The 19,483-nt window shown below is 51.5% G+C and overlaps 1 protein-coding gene across 3 annotated transcripts in view; it reads left to right on the plus strand.

Annotated features, from left to right (window-relative positions):
- Crybg2 (crystallin beta-gamma domain containing 2) overlaps window positions 1-19,483 on the plus strand; it is a 32,011-nt gene that overhangs the window by 8,595 nt on the left and 3,933 nt on the right. Inside the window, exons 4-17 of one of the 3 annotated variants that reach the window (XM_039111282.2) lie at window positions 3,677-6,191; window positions 6,581-6,628; window positions 6,711-6,823; window positions 6,951-7,080; window positions 10,028-10,167; window positions 11,376-11,502; window positions 11,796-11,831; window positions 12,117-12,253; window positions 12,391-12,517; window positions 12,775-12,914; window positions 13,002-13,128; window positions 13,495-13,527; window positions 13,656-13,768; window positions 18,355-18,495. In XM_039111282.2, coding sequence (XP_038967210.1) covers window positions 3,677-6,191; window positions 6,581-6,628; window positions 6,711-6,823; window positions 6,951-7,080; window positions 10,028-10,167; window positions 11,376-11,502; window positions 11,796-11,831; window positions 12,117-12,253; window positions 12,391-12,517; window positions 12,775-12,914; window positions 13,002-13,128; window positions 13,495-13,527; window positions 13,656-13,768; window positions 18,355-18,364 — 3,796 coding nt within the window. In that variant the 3' untranslated portion in view covers window positions 18,365-18,495. Of the gene's footprint in view, window positions 1-3,676; window positions 6,192-6,580; window positions 6,629-6,710; window positions 6,824-6,950; window positions 7,081-10,027; window positions 10,168-11,375; window positions 11,503-11,795; window positions 11,832-12,116; window positions 12,254-12,390; window positions 12,518-12,774; window positions 12,915-13,001; window positions 13,129-13,494; window positions 13,528-13,655; window positions 13,769-18,354; window positions 18,496-19,296; window positions 19,427-19,483 lie in introns of those variants that run through there. The other 2 variants (XM_008764189.4, XM_039111283.2) reach the window with 2 other exon arrangements.

A 19,483-nucleotide genomic window follows, 5' to 3' on the forward strand; every position in this document is an offset into this window, starting at 1 on the left:
TTACAACTCAAGTTTTATGGCTTGCCGTCAGTTACTAGCGATCTGGAGGAATGAAGATAAGGGACTCTGTAAGGAGGAGGATGGTGCTCCTTAATGTGGTGCTGAGTAAGGGACAAAGTAGGAGAACCCAGAGGAGAGAACAAAGCTTCAGTGAGGGTAGCAGGGTCTGGCTGATGTCAGGAGCTGAGTTTGAGCTTAGGGGGTCTATGCGTGTCTGTTCTCAACACACTCTGGCTAAGGAAGTCTTAGGGGTCATCCAGGACTCCCCGTCCTCATTCGCAGGCTGTCAGGGGCCCCACAGACTCTATCCCAGACACTGTGGTAGCCAGCAGTGGTCCTGAAGTTGAGTCAGACATCTGTGGGCCCCAGGCCCTTTCATCTATACCCCCTTATAAGACCTGACTCACTGCTGGGCTACAGGGCAGGTCAAAGTTCTGGTTTCTTCCAGTTTCTCAGGATGGAGGGAGGTAGAGATGGGGGAAAAGAATTTGGGCAGTGGGCCCATTTCTCACTCAGGGTGTAGCTGCTGGGGGCCCGCTCATCTGTTGACTGGAAGATGCGCTGGCCCAGGTTAGGCGAGCAGAATCTTTGGAGACTGTGAAAGCAACCTTGCTGTGTCATATTCGGAGATAAGTGGGTAAGGGTGGATTGCTCCTTAAGGTCTGATGTGGGCTCTTTCAAAGGTGAACCCCAGGGCTGGGAGGCACCCCAGTTGGTAAAAGGTTTGTCTAGCATGTGTGAAGCCCGAGGTTGCATTCCAGCCCTTGGAAAAGGAGGAGTGGGGTGCGCCTATCATCAGATCACTTAAAGGAGGTAGAGGCAAGAAAATCCGAAGTTCATGGTCACGGCTAGGGAGTAGACAAAGATGGTCAAGCCTGCACTTCTAAGCTCCGCCTCCTCAACCCACCTGGTGGGAGGAGACAACCCACATGTTTTTCTCATGTTCATCATGGGACACACGCATATGCACACGGGCACACACGCAGAGAGTTCAAAGCCAGACTGGTCCAGCCCTTTGCTTGGGAGGCTGAGAAAGAAGACTTCGTATGAGGTATGAGTTGGAGGTCACCGTGGCTACAAAACTGCTATCGGGCCAGCCAGAGTTACATAGCAAAATGCTTATCTCAGAACATTAAAAAGGGGCCAGAGGAGACGTCTTTAATCCCAGCACTTGGGAGGCAGACGCAGGTGGATCTCTGTGAGTTCCAGGTCAGCCAGGGGTATATAATGAGACTCTCCCTAAAAGAATAAAAACAAACAAACAAATATTAAAAATATTTATAGAGTAACCATCAAACCCGAGGCTGGGTTTACCAGATAACTATGTAAGCCTATATAAACATTTATATGGGGAGTTTGGAATGTGGCTAAGTGATTAGGTTGTTGTACAAGTCTCCTCTGCTAAGACATGACTCTGAATAATATCTTGCATCCATCTGAACCTTTATAATTTACTAATGAGTTATTCTTTTTAAAACTTTTTTAAAATACTTTTTAAAAAGTATGGGTTTGTGCATATCAGCATATTGTTATGTGCGTATGAGTGCAGGTGCCCTGCAGGCCAGAGACACGAGATTTCCAAAAGCTAGAGTTACAGGTGATTGTAAGCAGCTCAACATGGGCTCTGGGAACTAAATTCAAATCTTTTGGGCTGGAGAGATGGCTCGGTGGTTAAGAGCACCCGACTACTCTTCCAGAGGTTCTGAGTTCAATTCCCAGCAACCACATGATGGCTCACAACCATTTGTAATGGGATCTGATGCCTTCCTCTGGTGTGTCTGAAGACGGCTACAGGGTACTTATAATAAATAAATATTTAAATAAAATTAAAATCTTCTGCAAGAGCAGCATTAGTTCCCAACTACTGAACCACTCTCCCAGCTCACGCTTTGTTCTTCATGAGGTGTGGACTCCCTGGATTCAGGCTCCCAGGCTCAGTGGAATGGAAAGCGTTTGGCCAAGTGCCCCAGAGCATGCCCCCAAACCCAGATTTCGGCTTCAGCGGTTGTTGTTCGTTGCCCCCATTTAGTGAAGGAACTAATGGAGGAACCCAAACAAGAGGACTGAGATGATGACTCAGAGTGTGTCTGCCTGGCATGCGTGCAGATCCTCAGCGCTGCAAGGAAATCAGATCCAGGGGTCTGGAGAGCTCACTCAATGGTTAGGAACACTCACTGCTCTTAAAGAGGACTGGGGTTCAGTTTCTAGCACCCATGCGGTGCCTCGAAACCCCCTGCATCTTTAATTCCAGGAGATCTGAAACCCTCTTCTGACTTCTGTGGGCTCCTGAATGCATGAGGTGTACAACAGGAGGCATACAATCAGACACACACACACACACACACACACACACACTCAAGCAAGTGGCATGATGAAGTGGCATCTGTCTCTAATCCCAGTGCTTCCCCCCCACCCCACCCCTCAATTTTTCCATCTATCCAGGGGGAAAAAATGGTTTCAGGAGAGAGAAATCTGAGGCGAAGTGCGTTGTAAGGCTGAGGGTATGTTTAGGGTCCTCTGAGACCCATAGTGGTGCCCTACTCCCCATGTGACTCATGTGCACACTTACCAATGTATAGCCACAGACACCCCCCACACCCAAGGGGCCAGTTTGTGTTCTCTCTCTTTTACTGGATCCTGACAAACCCTGTGAAGTGGGACCGCAGTTCTCAGAGTCTGCAGTTGGAGAAGCGACCTGCCCAAGATCATCCACTAGTGATTCACATATGTCGGCGACCGGGTACTGCGGTACTGCTTGAGGCCAAACATTTTTTTCTCAGCTTCTCTTTTGAGAGACCTCGAGAGGCAGAGGCAGGTGGATCTCTGTGAGTTTGAGGCCAGCCTGGTCTATAGAGTGAGTTCCAGGACAGATAGTGCCACATGGAGAAACCCTGTCTCAAACAAACAAAAGAAACAACAACAACAAAACCCTTTGAAGGACAGGAGTAAGTGGTACATGCCTTTAATCCCAGCCCTGGGGAGGCAGAGGCCAGCCTGGTCTACAAATCAGGTACCAGGACAACCAGGACTGTATAGAGAAACCATGTTCTCGGCGGGGGGGGGGGGGGGGGACGACGACAAAAGAAAAGCTATGTAAGAAACCTTGGTGGAGGGGCTGGAGAGATAACTCAGTGGTTAGGAGCACTGACTGCTCTTCCAGAGGTCCTGAGTTCAATTCCCAGCAACCATCTGTAAAGAGATCCGATGCCCTCTTCTGGTGTGTCTGAAGACAGTTACAGTGTGTTTATATATAATAAATGAATAAGTCTTTTTAAAAAAAAAGAAAGAAAAAGAAAAAGAAACCTTGGTGGAACAGAGACAGTACAGTTTGGGAAGGGTTCTGTTTCCTGTTTCTTAGCCTTTGTCCTCCAATGAGCCCGCTGCCCGTCCTCTCTTCTCTCTCCTTTTGGGCTCAGGCCTTAGCTTTCACCCTTTGGGGACCTGGACACTGGGCATCACTTGGAAGTGGTGAGGTGAGCCCATAAGAGTCCCCGGCAACTCCAATCTGAGCGGAGACTTGTACTCCATTTTACAGATTTGGAAACAAAGGCCAAAGGGTCACATGACTTGCCTGAGGTTACTCAGCCTGGTCTGGGCCTGTCGGTTGCTTTGTGCTTTGGGGACCCCTCCTTCTACTTCCCGGTGCTCACCATTCTCCCTTTTTTCCCATCGGTAGGGAGCCGGTCCACAGGGTGGCAGGGGCATCTCGGGTTTTGCTGGAGCCCAACATGGAAGGGACGACTGGGTCATCGGCCCGTGCTGAGGCCCGAGTGGTAAGCGCCACACTGACGTGGCGCCAAAGGCCTCCTGCCCAGGAAGAGAGCAGACATCGTTTTCACAAAGTGTCCCTGGTGTCAGGTGCCAGGACGGAAGCCCCCCAGGAGGATGTGTTTGAGCATAGCTTCCGGCGTGAAGAAGTCAACGGCTTTGTTAAAAAGGAAGAAGAGATTGTCAATTGCCAGGGTCCCAGGGAGGAGTCTGGACCCATGAACTTCCAGAGCCATGGGCCTATCTTTTCCAAGAAATATATTCCACCCCCCAAGGAGAAAAGGCCAACGATGAGACTGCAGGAGGCTGCGGATTGGGGTGATGGTGGCCCCCAGGCTCCTAGAACTGAACCACCAGGCATGGGATCCATGGCTAGGACTGAGTTATTGGTGCCCTTGCCTGGGCCTCGTGAGCCAAGTCCGCATCCCAATGTGGGCGTTACCAGCGGGGGCTCCAGGAATCGTGAGGAATGGCGTGTGACACGCACAGTGAGGACCACCACGACGACTGTGGTGGGAGGCCATGTGGACCGGCAAGTTAGCAGCTCTGTGAGTGTGGGGCCATCGGTGTCAGGTGAAGCCCTGCCAAGGGGCCGCAATGTGACCCGAACAATCCGGGCAGTGGTGGTGAGCCCCAGAGCCGAGGGCTCACCCAGCCGTAGCCAGGCCCTGGAAGTGCTGAGCAATCTCGTGCCTGCTGAGCGCATCCCCCCTGCCAGTCGAATCCCAAGGCTCACTATGTTTACCTCAAGGGGCTCCGGCCTGGGTGGCACGGTGGGAAACACCCTGGGACCACCACCTGAGACCAGCCCAGCTGAGCTGAAGACTGAAAGTTCAGCCCCGGCCCCAGTAGGCGTCCCTGAGGTTGCTCATCCTCCTCAGAACATAGATATCCCTGCAGCCCAGCTAATCCAAGACCAAGGCGGAGTCTCGGATGCCAGAACTGTGGAATCCTCAAGGCTACAGAGAACCTCCAGTCCTGTCCTGTTCCCCAACCAGACTTCTCAGAGCCAAGACCGAGCGCCCTCTTCTCCCAAGCCCCAGCCCTGTGCCTCCTCCCCTGCTCATTCCCCAGAGCAGCCTGTGGCACCCGCACGCCTCAAAGCCCAGGCCTCCCCTCATGTGCTACCCTCAGTGAAAGAGAAGTTTGCAGGTCTCCCTGTGGCCCCTGTCCCACCCATGACAGGGATTGAGGTTACGAAGCCTGAAGCACCTCCTAATCCATCCTCTCCGAGGAGGAAGGCTGTCCCTAGCTCACAAAGCCCTTGTGCTCCAGCTTCACCAAAGGATAAGTTTGTTCAGGGCCCTGAGAACAGGCCCAGTTCTGCTCTTACTCAGGAAGAGGTGTTCCCAGGGCCCCGTGTTCCTGCCCATTCCCACTCCCCAAAAGAGGTTCTGCAGGCCCGCGGTGCTCCCATTCCCTCATCCTCCATGCCAACCACAGCTGTTCAGGATGCGGAAGGGGGTCCTTCCATCAAGAAGGAGGTTGGCCAGGACCCTCAGAATAGCCCTCCCCGTTCCCTTCCTTGCAAAGAGACTGTTGAAGGCCCCACAGCCCCTGGTCCCCTGACCCCCAAACAGGATGTGCTTGTCCAAGAGTCTCCGGGGAACTCTCTCTCATCACCTACCCCAGAGGAATGTTTCCAGAGCCCTGCCGTGCCCCTTGCCCCACCTTCTTCAGAGGCCAAGAAGCCCCTCAGTCTAGAAGGCTCTCAGGCCCCAGAGCCAATGAAAGCAGAGGCCAGCACAGAGTCCCAGCTCATCCCGGACTCCACGGAGGGGACGGTGCCCTCAGAGCCATCTAGGGAGGAGGACGAAGCAGCCTTGACGGCTGACCTGGAGATTTTCCTGGATACTCTGCGGAGCATGGAGCCCCCCGAGATCCTCCGAACTCACCGATTACCCCGAGCTCCACGGTCCTCCTACCTGGCCATGTATGCCACGCTACCTGCCATTGAAGAGGATCAGCTGGGGCCATGCGTGCTGGGACCCAGTCCCCAGGAGGGACCTTCGTTGGAAGAGGAGGAGGAGGAGCTGGAGAACCCCTATCTCAGCGATGATGAGAAACTCCAGAGGAGGCAGGAAAAAGCGGCACCTGGCCCCTCTCTGGATCCCCACCCATCCAGGCCTGCTAAGGTCACTTGCTCTCCCATGGAGATGATGAAGAAGCTCGTAGCAGGGCAAGGCCCAGAACCTCAGCCCAGTAACCGGCCTACTTCCCGCCTGGGAGGCAGCCTTCTCTTCGGCAATCTGGTGCCAGCCAACAAGGACGCCTCTGCCCTGGAACCACTAGGCACAAAACTCTCTGCTCTGCCACCCCACGGAGCACCAGGGGTCAGGAAGGTGCCAGGACAGTTGCCCTTGCTCTGCAGTGGAGGGCCACCTCCAGAGAAGCCAGCACCTATCCAGCCCCCAGAAGGGTGGGTGAGTGACCTTGTAGGGCCAAGGGAGATACCTGGCCTCCCCTTGAGTGGTTGAAGAGAGTAGTGTTGGGAGACCGGTCCCAAGGAGGCAGGGGGATTGGATCGGAGCTAAGTTGAATTTTACAATGCACACCATTGGGGCCTCGGTGTCCATGAGAGTATAGCGGAGTGGATGGATTCCAAAAAGCTTGCTGCTTCTCACAGCCTGGAAGCTGGGGAAGCAAAAGTCTTCTCAGCTCCCGGGACAGGGTGATGAGGCCCTGGGAACTGGAAGCGATGATGCAATCTCTGTTTGCTGTATCCTTGGAGTGGAGGCCAGACGGGCAAGCGGGGTGGGGGTGGGGGTGGGGATGCTGACCCCGTATGTTTCTAACCCCGTCTCTGTCTCAGAGCCCAGCACTGAAGACCCAGGGCAAGCTGAACACCAGGCCTGGGAAGGTAGGCTCTTGGGGGCAAGTAGAGGCTGGCAGGGGGCAGTGTCTGCGGACAGGGCCTGAGGACACCTGCTCTGCTCTTTCAGGTGATCCTCTTCTCAGAGCCGGGCTGCCAGGGCAGAGGCAGGGAAGTCTGGGAAGACGTTGCCGATGCCTCAGCTTGGGCCTCTGTTGCTTCCATAAGGGTGATACGAGGCTGGTGAGTAGGGGAGTGCCCAGGGAAGGGGGCCCTGGCTGTGACCCTGGGGTGAGGAAGGTGGTGAGCCCTTAGGAAGTCTCTGGGCACAACCTCCTGCCCTGTGACCCCGGGGTTTCTGGGTCCACAGCTGGATACTGTACGAACAGCCAGAGTTTCGGGGCCAGAAGCTATTGCTGCCTGAAGGGGATGTGGAACTCAGAGCCCTGGCATCTACATGGAGTCTCCAAGGCATCGGTTCCCTGAAGAGGGCTGTGCGGGTGAGTGGGCAGCTGCCTAGAGCGACACCCTCTCCAGGGGTGGTGGCACAGGGGCTAGAGGGGGTCAGAATGGAGTACCTCTGAGTTCCTGGTCATGGAGGCACTGAGAGAGAAAAGGACAGTTGGGGTATGCAGGCTGGTGTGTCAGTGGGGCCTGTGCCCCTGGGTGAGCAAGCTGGAGAAGTGTGAGAGTGTATAGATCAGAATTAGGTCAGAGTGGTAGGAGTGGGCCGACACGCACCACTCTGGGCAAGGTTCCATGGAGTCTCTTTATTTACTTGTTCATATCTTGAGACACTCCCGTCTCATGTTTTTAATTAAAAGTTTTATTACATTTATTTGTGTGTGCGCACGCGCATGCTCAGAAATGCCTCAGCGTGAATGAATGCAGCCATCAGAGGACATTTTGCGAAGGTCACTTACTTCCCTCCCTCCTCCGTGTGGGTCCTGGAGAGCGAACCCTGATTGTCAGGCTGGGAAGGAGACACCTTTTTATGCCCAGCCAGCTTGCCAACCCCACACATTTCTCATAGCCATTATGCGCCAGGCAATCTGGCACGGGTTTCCGTCCATGACCCCTCCTTTGGCCAGACTCTGAGGACCCCGGAGGACAATAGACCTGGCTGGGAACTTACAAATGTCTACTGGCTTCCAGGAAGAAAAACCATGAAGGAGAGTAATTTCTAGCCCTGAGACGACTCAAAAAAAAAATTTTTTTTTTTTGAGACTAGCTCTTAGATAAAAATAGAATGGTCTCGAATTCGCAATTCTCCTGCTTCAACCTCCCAAGGGTTGGCTGGGATGACAGAGGCCACCACAGCTGTAAATTCTGAGAGATGGGTGTATGGCTTGCAAAGCCCACATGACCTTGTGTCTATAAGGTGGAAGGGGCAGCATCGTTCTCGTAGCACAAGTAAGCAAACTACTGAGACTGAATTTGACCAAATGGTATCAGCCCCTAGAGAGAGGCAGAAACGATGCTAGAAACGAGGCCCATCAGACCCCTGGACGTTTGTGGGTGTCTGTTTTCTTTTGTTTGAGATAAGAGCTCACACTGAGCTCAGACTTAGGTAGAATTTACTATGTAGCCAGGGCTAACCATGAACTTGCATCAAAAGTCCTGCCTCAACTTCCCCAGTGCTCTGCTTACAGGTATGGGCCACCACTGATGATGATGATGGTGATGATGGTGGTGGTGATGATGATGATGATTGACAGTTCCTGATGTCAGCCTAGGCTAGCCTCAGACTCACCATGTAGCCAAGGCTAGTCTTGAAGTCTCTGTCCTCTTGCCTCCGCCTCCCAGGTGCTGGGATTCCAGGCATGCGCCAGTGCACCCAGCTAGTTGTGTTTTTAGTGAGGTGAGCACTGTTGCTCCCTCTCTGGTAAGGACTCCATCCTTACCAGATGGGGCTGGGGATTTAGCTCAGTGGTAGAGCACTTACCTAGGAAGCGCAAGGCCCTGGGTTTGGTCCCCAGCTCCGGAAAAAAAAAAAAAAAAAGAACCAAAAAAAAAAAAAAAAAAGGACTCCATCATCCCGGCGCTGAGAGGCTAGGAGAACAGGATGGCAGTTTTCAGAGGCGCTGCAGATAGGGCCATGTTGGCAGACAAGTCGCTACAAGACACAGTAAACTCACCCCTGTGGAGGAGGGCATGAGGCACAGGAGACAAACAAGATCTCTGAGGTTGCACAGTGCTGGAGTCACTTGATTCACTCAGCACTGAGGTAGCACCTACTGTGTGCCAGGCACGTGGGATGTTCTGGGTTGCAACACCAAACAGAACCCTTCTCTGTTCTCGACTGCGTTGCTTATAAGCTGTGTGACCTCGGGTGGTTTGCTTAACTGCGTTGCGCTTGACCTTCCTGTCTGTTTCTAGAGGGAGACCATCCCTAGGGAGACTAAATCGGGTAGAATGTGGCCCTAGCACAATAGGCAGACGACTGATTATCATCTGAGCCAGGGAGTGGAAGTGGTCCTAGAGAGGAAGCAATACCCAGAATGCAAAGGAAACCTTGGGAGGAGATGCGGGCACCAGACACAGCCCTATGGATAAGGGTGTTGGGAGGAGGGGGCTGGGAGCGGAGCTTGGTAGAGTGCCTGTCTGTGCAAGTGTGGATCGTGATTCGGATTCCCCAGCACCCCATAAAACCAGGCACAGTGTAATCCCAGCACTCAGGAGGACAAGGTAGAGGGATTAAAAAGCTGAAGGTTGGGACTGATGAGGTGACTCGGTGACTTGTCCCCAGACCTGACAACCTGGGTTTGAACTCCTGGACCCGCATGGTGAAAGGAAAGGACCCATTCCTGCGAGTTGACCTCTGACTTCCAAGCACACGCTGTGGGGTGCCTGTGCCCCTTCACCCCACAGACAAACAAAAATCAAAAATATAATTTAAAAAAATAAATAAGCTTATGGTCACCGTTGGCCCCACTGTGAGTTCAATGTTCAAGGCTAGCCTGGACTACATGAAACTGCCTAAGAAAACAAAACAAAACAAACAAACAGAGCACCCTGCAGCATGGGGTGTGGTGAGAGACCTTGCCTGGCAGGTGCAAGGGCGAGGATTCTAGACACGGCATCCACACCAACAGTAACAAAAAGCCAGCCTGGACCAAGGTCAGAACTTGGCATCGAGGTGGCATCAGGAACTGGCTATGCACCTGACACCCCACCCCCTCCCAACAGTGGAAAGTCGGCCACCTAGGACAGGCAAGGCCTTGACACCACAGGTAGGGAAATTTGGTCTCAGGTTCCAAAAGTCCCACAGGCCTGAGGTCACACTGGCTGGTCTTGTAGAGAACACTCCTCAGTTTCTGAGGACACAACCAGCCGGGCTTTCCCAGAAGCCCCTGGGATCCCTGCCAGGCTGGCGAGCCTTGGAAGCAGGTGAGGCGGAGAAGTCCATAGCTTGTACTTGAATGGTCCCCTCTTCTCCTTTTGCAGGACTACTGTACCCCGAGGATCAGCCTGTTCTCTGAGGAGGGCCTCAAGGGCAAGCCAGTGACGCTAATGGGAGATTTGAAAGACTCTCAAGGCCTGGAGAGACCCCTACAGGTGGCATCTGCCACTGTCACTGCAGGACTGTGAGTCTGGCTGTCCTGGAATCCCTTGACATTCTCTGTGCCACCACAAGCTGAGGACACAGAGCAGACTCCCAGTTCCCTTCCTCAAAATCAACCTGAGGGCCCAGCTCAGTGGTGCACATCTTTAATCACGGCGCTTGGTAGGAAAAGGCAGGCAGAATTCTGTGAGTTTTAGGCCAGCCTAGGTTACAGAGTGAGACTCTTGTCTCAAACAGAAAACAAAAACAAAAAACAAAAAACAAAAAACAAACAAAAAAAAAAAACAAAAAAAAACAAAAAACAAAAAAAAAAAAATCCCAGTCTCCTAGTAGGGACAGGGAGGTAAACAACTCAGAATGTTCTGGAAAGGGGGGGAGTGACGTGCACAGGGTTGCAGGGACTTGCTAAAGTATCAAAAAAAAACAGCTGAAGGTGGGGAGGTGGGGGCTGGGTGTAGTCAAGAGGCCTTCCTGGAGGAGGGGACGCCTCAGTTGCTCGATGAGCCAGCTAAGAAGCTAAACTACAAGAGGACAGGAATTTGTATGTTCTATTCAGACCTGATCAGGCACTTTAGAGTGGGATGGTCTCAGTCTGTGTGTTTTAGTCAGCTCTGTAATCCTGGTGTTGGAAGCCGGCCCTGAGGTATTTATTAACTATATGACAGGGGGAGGAGTCTCTCTGGAAGAGGGAGCAGCGTGTGAATAGAGGGATGATCCAGTAGAAACTTTGACACTATGAGGCACCAGGGAAGGAAGATCATGGGCCTGTGTGTAGCTTGGCTTTCCTGCGGGGCTAATGAGAAGTATTAGGGTTTGAGACAGGTGTGTGTGTTCGAAAGAACTCTTGTCTGCTATGTGTAATTAGAAGGGGCTGGCCACAGGAAGGGACACCAAGGACCAGCTTCTAGAAAGGAGAGAGGATTGAAATGTCTTTTCTTCTTCTTCTTCTTCTTCTTCTTCTTCTTCTTCTTCTTCTTCTTCTTCTTCTTCTTCTTCTTCTTCTTCTTCTTTTTTTTTTTTTTTTTTTTTTTTCGGAGCTGGGGACCGAACCCAGGGCCTTGCACTTGCTAGGCAAGCGCTCTACCACTGAGCTAAATCCCCAACCCATAATGTCTTTTCTTCTATCCCTGTGCAGGGACACCTCCAAAGCCCTTCCTCCCCTCTAAACTGCCCCACTGTGCCCAGTGTATGTCCCAAGGACTTCAGTGTCATCTCTCTTTCTCCCCCCAGGTGGCTGTTATACCCCAAACCTTTCTTTGAAGACACTCCCTGTATCCTAGAACCTGGAGAGTACCCTACACTGGAGGCCTGGGGTACATCAGGCCTCAGTGTGGGTTCACTAAAGCCCATGAGATTGGTAAGGAGCATGGGACACCCACAGGCCCCTCTGTCACTAGTCCCATGTGGGGTGGCCCTGCACCTGAGGCAGGAGATGGGGAATACCATAGATCATTGGTTCCTTGGTGACTCACTGCCCCAGAGCTCCTACTAGGACTCGGACTGGAGGAGAGAGAGGATTATAACCTGAGGTGTGGCACAGGGTGGATGGGAAGGAAAAGGGGAGTCAGGATCCAGGAAAATCTAGATTTCCCAGTCCTATTTGTCTTTAACCTCCTCTGGACAAGCCGTTCAGCCATGTCTTCTTTGCAGGGCTGCCCAAGTGTGGAGAAGCCAGGGGAGCCCAAGGTAAGGGGACAGACTCCAGATCAGAGGGTGTTTGGTGTGTCTGAGTGGTAATCACTGTGACCAGGACAGGAGATAGGGGCCTTGAGGGGCTGAGGGCACAGGGGCCTAGGAGGGCAGGCCTGGTGGGTTCACTAGGCACTGGCTTTGGTGTGTGGTCCGGCCCGAGGTCAGAACAGACAGCAATGCTAACTCAAAGGGAGGGCGGGGGCTCCAGGTTGGTGTTGTGTAAAGCCATTCTTAGAAAGCCAAACTCAACATCTATCACCCTGCACCCCGTTCATCCAGGCTGTGGTGTATGAGGCTCCAGATTTTCAGGGTCAGAGCTGGGAAGTAAGCGGAGACATCTACAACCTTCAGCAGCCTGAGGACAGCCAGAGTCCCCAGCTGACCTCCGTGGGGTCCCTGCGAATTCTTGGGGGCTGGTGAGGATTTAAAAGATTTCTTCTATTTGCCTGGTCCCTGTAGGTTTTTACCCTTGGAGGGTGGAGAGTGACTGGGGCTGTCTGGTAGAGTCCATCTTACCCATGGGCGTCTTGGCCTATCTTTCCCCTTCTCCTAGCTGGGTAGGCTACGAGAAGGAGGGTTTCCGGGGCCACCAGTACCTGCTAGAAGAAGGCGAATATGCAGACTGGTCACACTGGGGAGGCTATGATGAGCTGCTGACCTCCCTGCGGGTCATCCGTACGGTGAGCAGGGGCGACTGGGCTCTTTGGCCACACCCCAACTTCCACAGCACAATTTGAGAGAAGAATTTGCACCCCTCAGTCAGTTCTCCCTGGCGGAATGCTCCCAAGAGCTAGTCTCTCTCCCTCCTGTGGCGGCTTTTCCCCCAGGATATGCCTCACACCTAATGCCTGGGGTGGGGGCGACTTCCCTGAGGTCTGGGCACTCATACGGGTTTGCATCGGTGTATGGGAGAAACCTGACTGTCTCGGGGACCCAGGACTTTGGAGACCCGGCCGTGGTGCTGTTTGAGGACATGGACTTCCAGGGTCACAGAGTGGAGGTGAGTTCCGCACTGCCGGATGTGGAGCTAGCGCAGCACGGACCCAACACGCAAGCCATCCACGTGCTCAGCGGCGTGTGAGTAATCCCCGCCCCGGGCGCAGGGCGGGCCCGGGAGCAGTGCCCACCCCGCCCTCGCCGACCCATCCCACGCCCTCCCCGCAGGTGGGTGGCCTATGAGCAAGTAGGCTTCTCCGGCGAACAGTACATCCTGGAGAAGGGCGTGTACCGCAACTGCGACGACTGGGGCTCCGGCAATTGCGCCCTTGGCTCCCTTCAGCCAGTTGTGCAGGTGTGTATCTGAACGGTGGGCGTGGCCTAGGGGCGGGCCGCTGGGCGGGGCCAGGTTGCTCGCCCTGGCTGCCTACTTAAGGCAGGACGAGGAAGACCTTAGCCAGGAGGGACAGAGGCGAAAGGATAGGCGGGGTGTTGGGGGCGGGAACTGGGACCGCGCTAGGTCCGCGAAGGCAGTAGGAGGGGCTAGCAGTGCCACGCGGGGGCGCGGGGCAGGGAAACGGGTAGATTTTAGGGGCGGGGCATCTGGAAGGGGCGGAGCTTGTAGATGCTGGACAGCGGGATTGCCACAACGGTTTTGAATCTCAGTGGCTGAGGTTAGAGGCTGGCCTCCTCCTCCAGTCTCAGCGCTGATCTCTTTCAGGTGGGGGAGAGTGATCTTCACTTTGTCTCGAAGGTAAGGAGGCGGCTGCACGGAGATCTGGGTGGGATCTTCGCAGCCTCCGTGCCAAAACTTCCCTTGGCCTTTACCCCTGCCCATTCTCCTCACCTTTCACTCTAACCTCTTCACCTCTCTGTCTCCAGATTCAGCTTTTCTCAGGCCCCAACTTCCTGGGCGACCACATTTCCTTTGAAGATGACCAGGCCTCTCTGCCTGCTTCCTTCCATCCCCAGTCATGCCGTGTCCACGGTGGCAGGTGAGCAGGTGGATCAGATCGAGTCCAGAGTGCGGGAGAGGATAGGGGAGGGGGCGAGGGACACACTGTCACACGATTTCCTTTCTCAAGATTAACTGCTATGTCCCGAGTCATAAAATAACCTTATAATGTGAAATGTAGCTCTGGAGATATTAGATAGTATAGTATAGAAAACCCCAAGAGAAGGACATGTGCCCGTAATCTCAGCATTGGGGGGGCAGGGAGGGAGGACTAGCCTTAGCTCAGTTACATGAGGGGTTTTAGGCCTGCGTGAGACTCCGTCTTAACAACAAGACTTGTTCTATTTATAACTGTGCTTTAAGGCAATCAGAGACTGGTGAGACAGCTCAGTAAGGAAGAACAATTGCAGTGCAGGTATGAGGGCCTGAGTTCAGTCCACATGAGCACAGAGGGCATGCGCATGCCCAAACACCACACACACACACACACACACACACACACACACACACACACACACACACTCAGAGTTTTTAAAAATTCTGATTCCCTTCCAAAATTTCAGAAACTTTCAGGACTGCAGAGGTGGCTTAATGGTTAAGAATGCTTGCTGTAGGGGCTGGGGATTTAGCTCAGTGGTAGAGCGCTTACCTAGGAAGCGCAAGGCCCTGGGTTCGGTCCCCAGCTCCGAAAAAAAGAACCAAAAAAAAAAAAAAAAAGAAAAGAAAAGAAAAGATTGCTTGCTGTTCTTTGCAGAGGACCCAAGTTTGATTCTCAGGACTCTCTTCTTGTGGGGCAGCTCGGACTCTCTCCACTTCTAGCTCCAGCTACTCCCTATGAGTCTGCGGAAGCCATCTGATTCAGACCCCTGCATTGGCTATAGGTCCATACGGGCTAGACACTTATACAAATGAAATAAGCTGTTGTTTTAAATCTAAAAGTAGCCAGGCGGTGGCTGGCAATGGGAAGGCAGAGGCAGATGGTTCTCTGTGAGTCTAAGGCTAGCCCCATTCTTCAGAATGAGCTCCCAGGCAGCCAGGGGCACACAGAAGAAAACTCTCTTCCTTCCTTCCCTCCTTCCTTCCTTTCTTTCTTTCTTTCTTCCTTCCTTTCTTTCTTTCTTCCCTTTCTTTCTTTCTTTCTTTCTTCCCTTTCTTTCTTTCTTTCTTCCCTTTCTTTCTTTCTTTCTTCCCTTTCTTTCTTTCTTTCTTTCTTTCTTCCCTTTCTTTCTTTCTTTCTTCCCTTTCTTTCTTTCTTTCTTTCTTTCTTTCTTTCTTTCTTTCTTTCTTTCTTTCTTTCTTTCTTTCCTTTATGGGTACACTGTAGCTGTCTTCAGACACACCAGAAGAGGGCATCGGATCCCATTACAGATGGTCGTGAGCCACCATGTGGTTGCTGGGAATTGAACTCAGGACCTCTGGAAGAGCAGTCAGTGCTCTTAACCACTGAGCCATCTCTCCAGCCCCTGAAACCCTCTTTCAAAAAACGAGATAAAACAAAATATAAAAGTAGTTTTAAAATATTAGAAAGAACTTTTCTTAGAGCAGATGCCTGTGTTACCAGAAGCCTTGGATTCTATCCCAGCATTGGGGGTGTTAGGAGGAGACCATAGAAAGGGTCTCCACACCCATATAGGCTCAGGTCACTACCCTGTCCATGTCCAGCCAACTCAGTTGCTGCTCTCAGGACCCAAGGAAGGTCACAAATTGCCTCGCTTGACTTGGTTCTGTTCTGCCCACCTGTCCTCTTTTCTCCCGTATTTTCTACTATATATTTGTATGAGGGAATCTAATCATTTTATCTTTGTGTTCCCCATCTCCTGTCTTTCATGTTTACTTGATTACTTTCTGGTGTCTTTTTTTCCTTTCTCTCTTATCTGCTCCAACTGGTAGGGAAAGTGAGGGATTTGATGAAGTTGTCTGATTTTGTTGGCAAGTCTGTGTCATGGTGACATAAGCTTCTCGTTGCACAGATGTGAGACCCATGAGTCTTGTCCTCCTTCTTACCAAAGGGTAATTACCAAGTTTATTACTTCTTTATTTAAAAAAGATTTATTTATTTATTATGAGTACACTGTAGCTGTCTTCAGACACACCAGAAGAGGTGAGCCAGTACCAGGAAAACAAGCAATTTTGAGATAGCATCTTACTATGTAGACCAAGCTAGCCTTGAACCCAGAGAGAGCTACCTGCCTTTGTCTCCTTGGGTGTGTTACTGTGCCCAGCAAAGTTATCTAACACAGTGTTTTGAGGAGGGTCTCACTGTGGAGACCTGAGCTAGCAGCCTTTTGGAGTCTGGTATGTTGCGGTCTGCGTAGTCACTCTTCCTGGGCATGCTCAGATTGCTCTGTCTTTGGAGCACAGTCTCTTGGTCCTTTTGATGTGGCCCCAGTAGTCGGGGGAGCATCCTTGTTTCACAGGCACAACATGATGTCTCCCCAAAATGATTACGTCCGTTTCTTGCCCAACTCTAGAGTCAAAATTTTCCTAAGGCGTTCCAGTTTCCTTTATAGGAGATGGTAATTAGCACCTCAAATCTGCATACTAAGTGTTTCAGAATTATAATGCTTCTGTTGCTCCCCAGGGTGTTGAACTTAAGTCCAGTTCTTCCTCTCAGCCCCATGCTTCCAGAAATAACACTCAGATCTAAATACGTTTACAAATACCTTGGCCATATAGCTAGGCTCTACTCTGACTAGAATCATAACTTAAAATAACCCATTTATATTAATCTATATTCTCGTCACATCTTCCCATGCCTTGCTCTATCCCAGAATTCTTTTTGCTTCCCGGATATCCCACCTTCTAGTTCCTATTTATTCTTGACAGGCGTCACATCCATACAGACGTAAGATATTATTCTCTCGACACCAGAGTGGAGCCATTGGTAGCCGTGGAGCTCCTCCTGTTTCTTTTTGCCCTCAGGACAGTCTCTTTACATAGTTGGTAACAGTTAAAAAACTTCCTTTTGAGGAAATTTGAAGCCCATGTAGTAGGACATCCCTTTGAGAGACTGCGGCAGCAGGATCATGCATGATTCGAGGCCACCCTCATGTTCTGAGACCCTGTCTCAAAAAAGCAAAAGTACACAAAGTTCACAACTTTAATCCTAGCACTCAGAGAGTAGAAACAAGGTCTTACAATCATCCTTGCCTGCATTGTGAGTTTGAGGCGAGCCTGGAACACATGGGAAAAAGGAAATCTGAAAGGAATTTAAGATCATCTTTTTGAAAAAGATTTACTTATTTTTATTTTACGGGTTTGAATGTTTTGCCTGCCTGTATGTCTGTGTCTGTGTACCATGTGTGTGCAGTTTCTGAGCAGACCAGAAGAGGGCGTCAGATGCCTGGAGCTGGAGTTAAAGGCAGTTGTGAGCCACCATGTGGATGCTGACTACCAAACCCAGGTCCTCTGCAAGAGCAGCCAGTGCTTTAAACTTCTGAGCCGTCTCTCTGGTCCCCGAAATAATAATTTTTGTCTGTGATTGTGTTACAAACCTGGTATATAGTTAAATTAATTTAATGTGTTTTTTTGACGTTTAGGAACACTTTATTTATGTATTTGTTTGCACGAGAAAGGGTTGGTCCCAGGTCCTCACACACACTAGGCAAGCATTCTACCAGTGAGCTATGTACCCAAGTTCTGATTCTCTATTTTTTTTTTTTTGGAATAGTCTTTTTAAGATTATAAATTTAGGGCAGGTGGATCTCTGTAAATTTGAGGCCAGCCTGATCTACAAAGCGAGTCCAGGACAGCCGGTGCTCCGTTACACAGAGAAATCCTGTCTTGAAAAACAGAAAAAAGATTTTAAATTTCTACAATTTAGCAGGTGTGGTGGTGCACACCTTTAATTCAACACTTATGAAGGCACAATCACTGAGTTCGAGGCCAGCCTGGTCTACAAAGTGGGTTCCAGGACGGCCAGAGTGACATAGTGAGACCCTGTCTAAATCAGTCAATCAATCAAACAATTTATGCAAATAACAGTTTTCGCTGATGAGATATGGCTGGGTACCCGAAGAAATGAAGGAAGGGGAGGGGCTGGGGAAGGCGGCTTGCCAACTTGTTCCAAGCAGATGGAGAACACACAAGCGTCACACCTGGCCAGGAACTTAGTAGTTTTAATGACAGAAGCGGTTTTCACAGCTCCTGTTGGAGCTCAGCTTCATTTAACAAGATGAAACTGTGTGACTTAAATAGCAGGAAATAATTTTTCATACCACCCCGCCCCTGTCCCTGCACCCTCCCTTGCTACGGAGAGCAGAGCTCTGGTCTCTTCTGGCTTTTGAGTCTGGTGCTTTAGACCCTTCGGCCACCCAGACACCCATCTTCCCATTCTATTTTCTTATTTTACAGGGATGGGTTCAGGTCGGGGTTTCTCTGTGTAGCCCTGGCTAGCTGCCTTCAAACTCAGAGATCTACCTGCCCCTGCCCCTGCCCCTGCCCCTGCCCCTGCCCCTGCCCCTGCCCCTGCCCCTGCCCCTCTCTCAAAGGCTAGAATTAAAAGCATGCCCCCCACTGCCTAGCCCTCTTTCTGTTCTTTTTTTTTTTTTTTTTTTTTAATATATATACGAGTACACTGTAGCTGTCTTCAGACACACCAGAAGAGGGCATCGGATCTCATTACAGATGGTTGTGAGCCACCATGTGGTTGCTGAGATTTGAACTCAGGACCTCTGGAAGAGCAGTCAGTGCTCTCAACCACTGAGCCATCTCTCCAGCCCCCCTCTTCCAGTTCTTAGAAGGACACTCATTCCAGCTTAGGGACCCCACTTCACAATGTCTTCGAAACCAAGGTACCTCCGGAAGGCCACACGTGGGGGACAGAAATCGATCCTTTCCCTCCCCATACACCTCACAGCCATTGAGTTCTGGTGTCCAGCTTGGCAGTGAATGCCTTTACCCACAGAGCTGTCTCACTGTCTTTTTACTTCTTTTTTGCTTTTTTTCTTTTTTTCGGAGCTGGGGACCGAACCCAGGGCCTTGCGCTTGCTAGGCAAGCGCTCTACCACTGAGCTAAATCCCCAGCCCCATTCACTTCTTTTTGAGACACGGTCTAACTAAGCTGCCTAGGCTGGTCTGGAACTTGTATGACCCTCTGCTTCAGCCTACCGAGCAACCAGCAGGCCCAAGGTTAGCCAGTCCCCTGCTGGTGGACATTTGGGTCTCCACATGCTTTGCTGTAGCGGTGCTGGAGGATTAGACTCCCGCGTGTGTTAATTATTTTGTGGTTTGAATGGCGCCCTCGGATACAGCACAGGCAGATTGCCCACCTCAGAGCGCCATTCTCCCCTACAAAGGGCTGGCTTCAAACTCACCAAGACCTGAAGGGCACCACTGTGCCCGCCCCTTTTTTTCACTCCTCCTTTTCTTTCTTGCTCCCTTGCTCCGCTTAAGTCCTTTCCTACGTCTGACCCCTCGGTCCCCGATGCTGTATTGCCTGTCCACCATGGACCTCTCCTTGATTAGAGGAAGGCCATCGAGTCCGCAGGCACTGTGCACTCAGGGTATGAGGTAGGTGTAGTACGAGCTAAGCTCTGATGTCGCCTTTCCCTATTTGTCCCCTTCCAGCTGGGTCCTGTTTGAGGACAAGAACTTTGAGGCAGACCAGCACATTGTGTCAGAGGGCGAGTACCCCACTCTTACAGCCATGGGCTGCCTGGCCTCCACGGTCCTGGGCTCTCTCCGGAAGATTCCCCTGGTGAGTTCCCCATCCAGACCCAAGCCACCACAGAGGTAGAGGGAGTGTCCTGTCTCA

The sequence above is a fragment of the Rattus norvegicus genome, chromosome 5 (genome assembly GCF_036323735.1).
Source record: "Rattus norvegicus strain BN/NHsdMcwi chromosome 5, GRCr8, whole genome shotgun sequence".
NCBI classification, from domain to species: domain Eukaryota; kingdom Metazoa; phylum Chordata; class Mammalia; order Rodentia; family Muridae; genus Rattus; species Rattus norvegicus.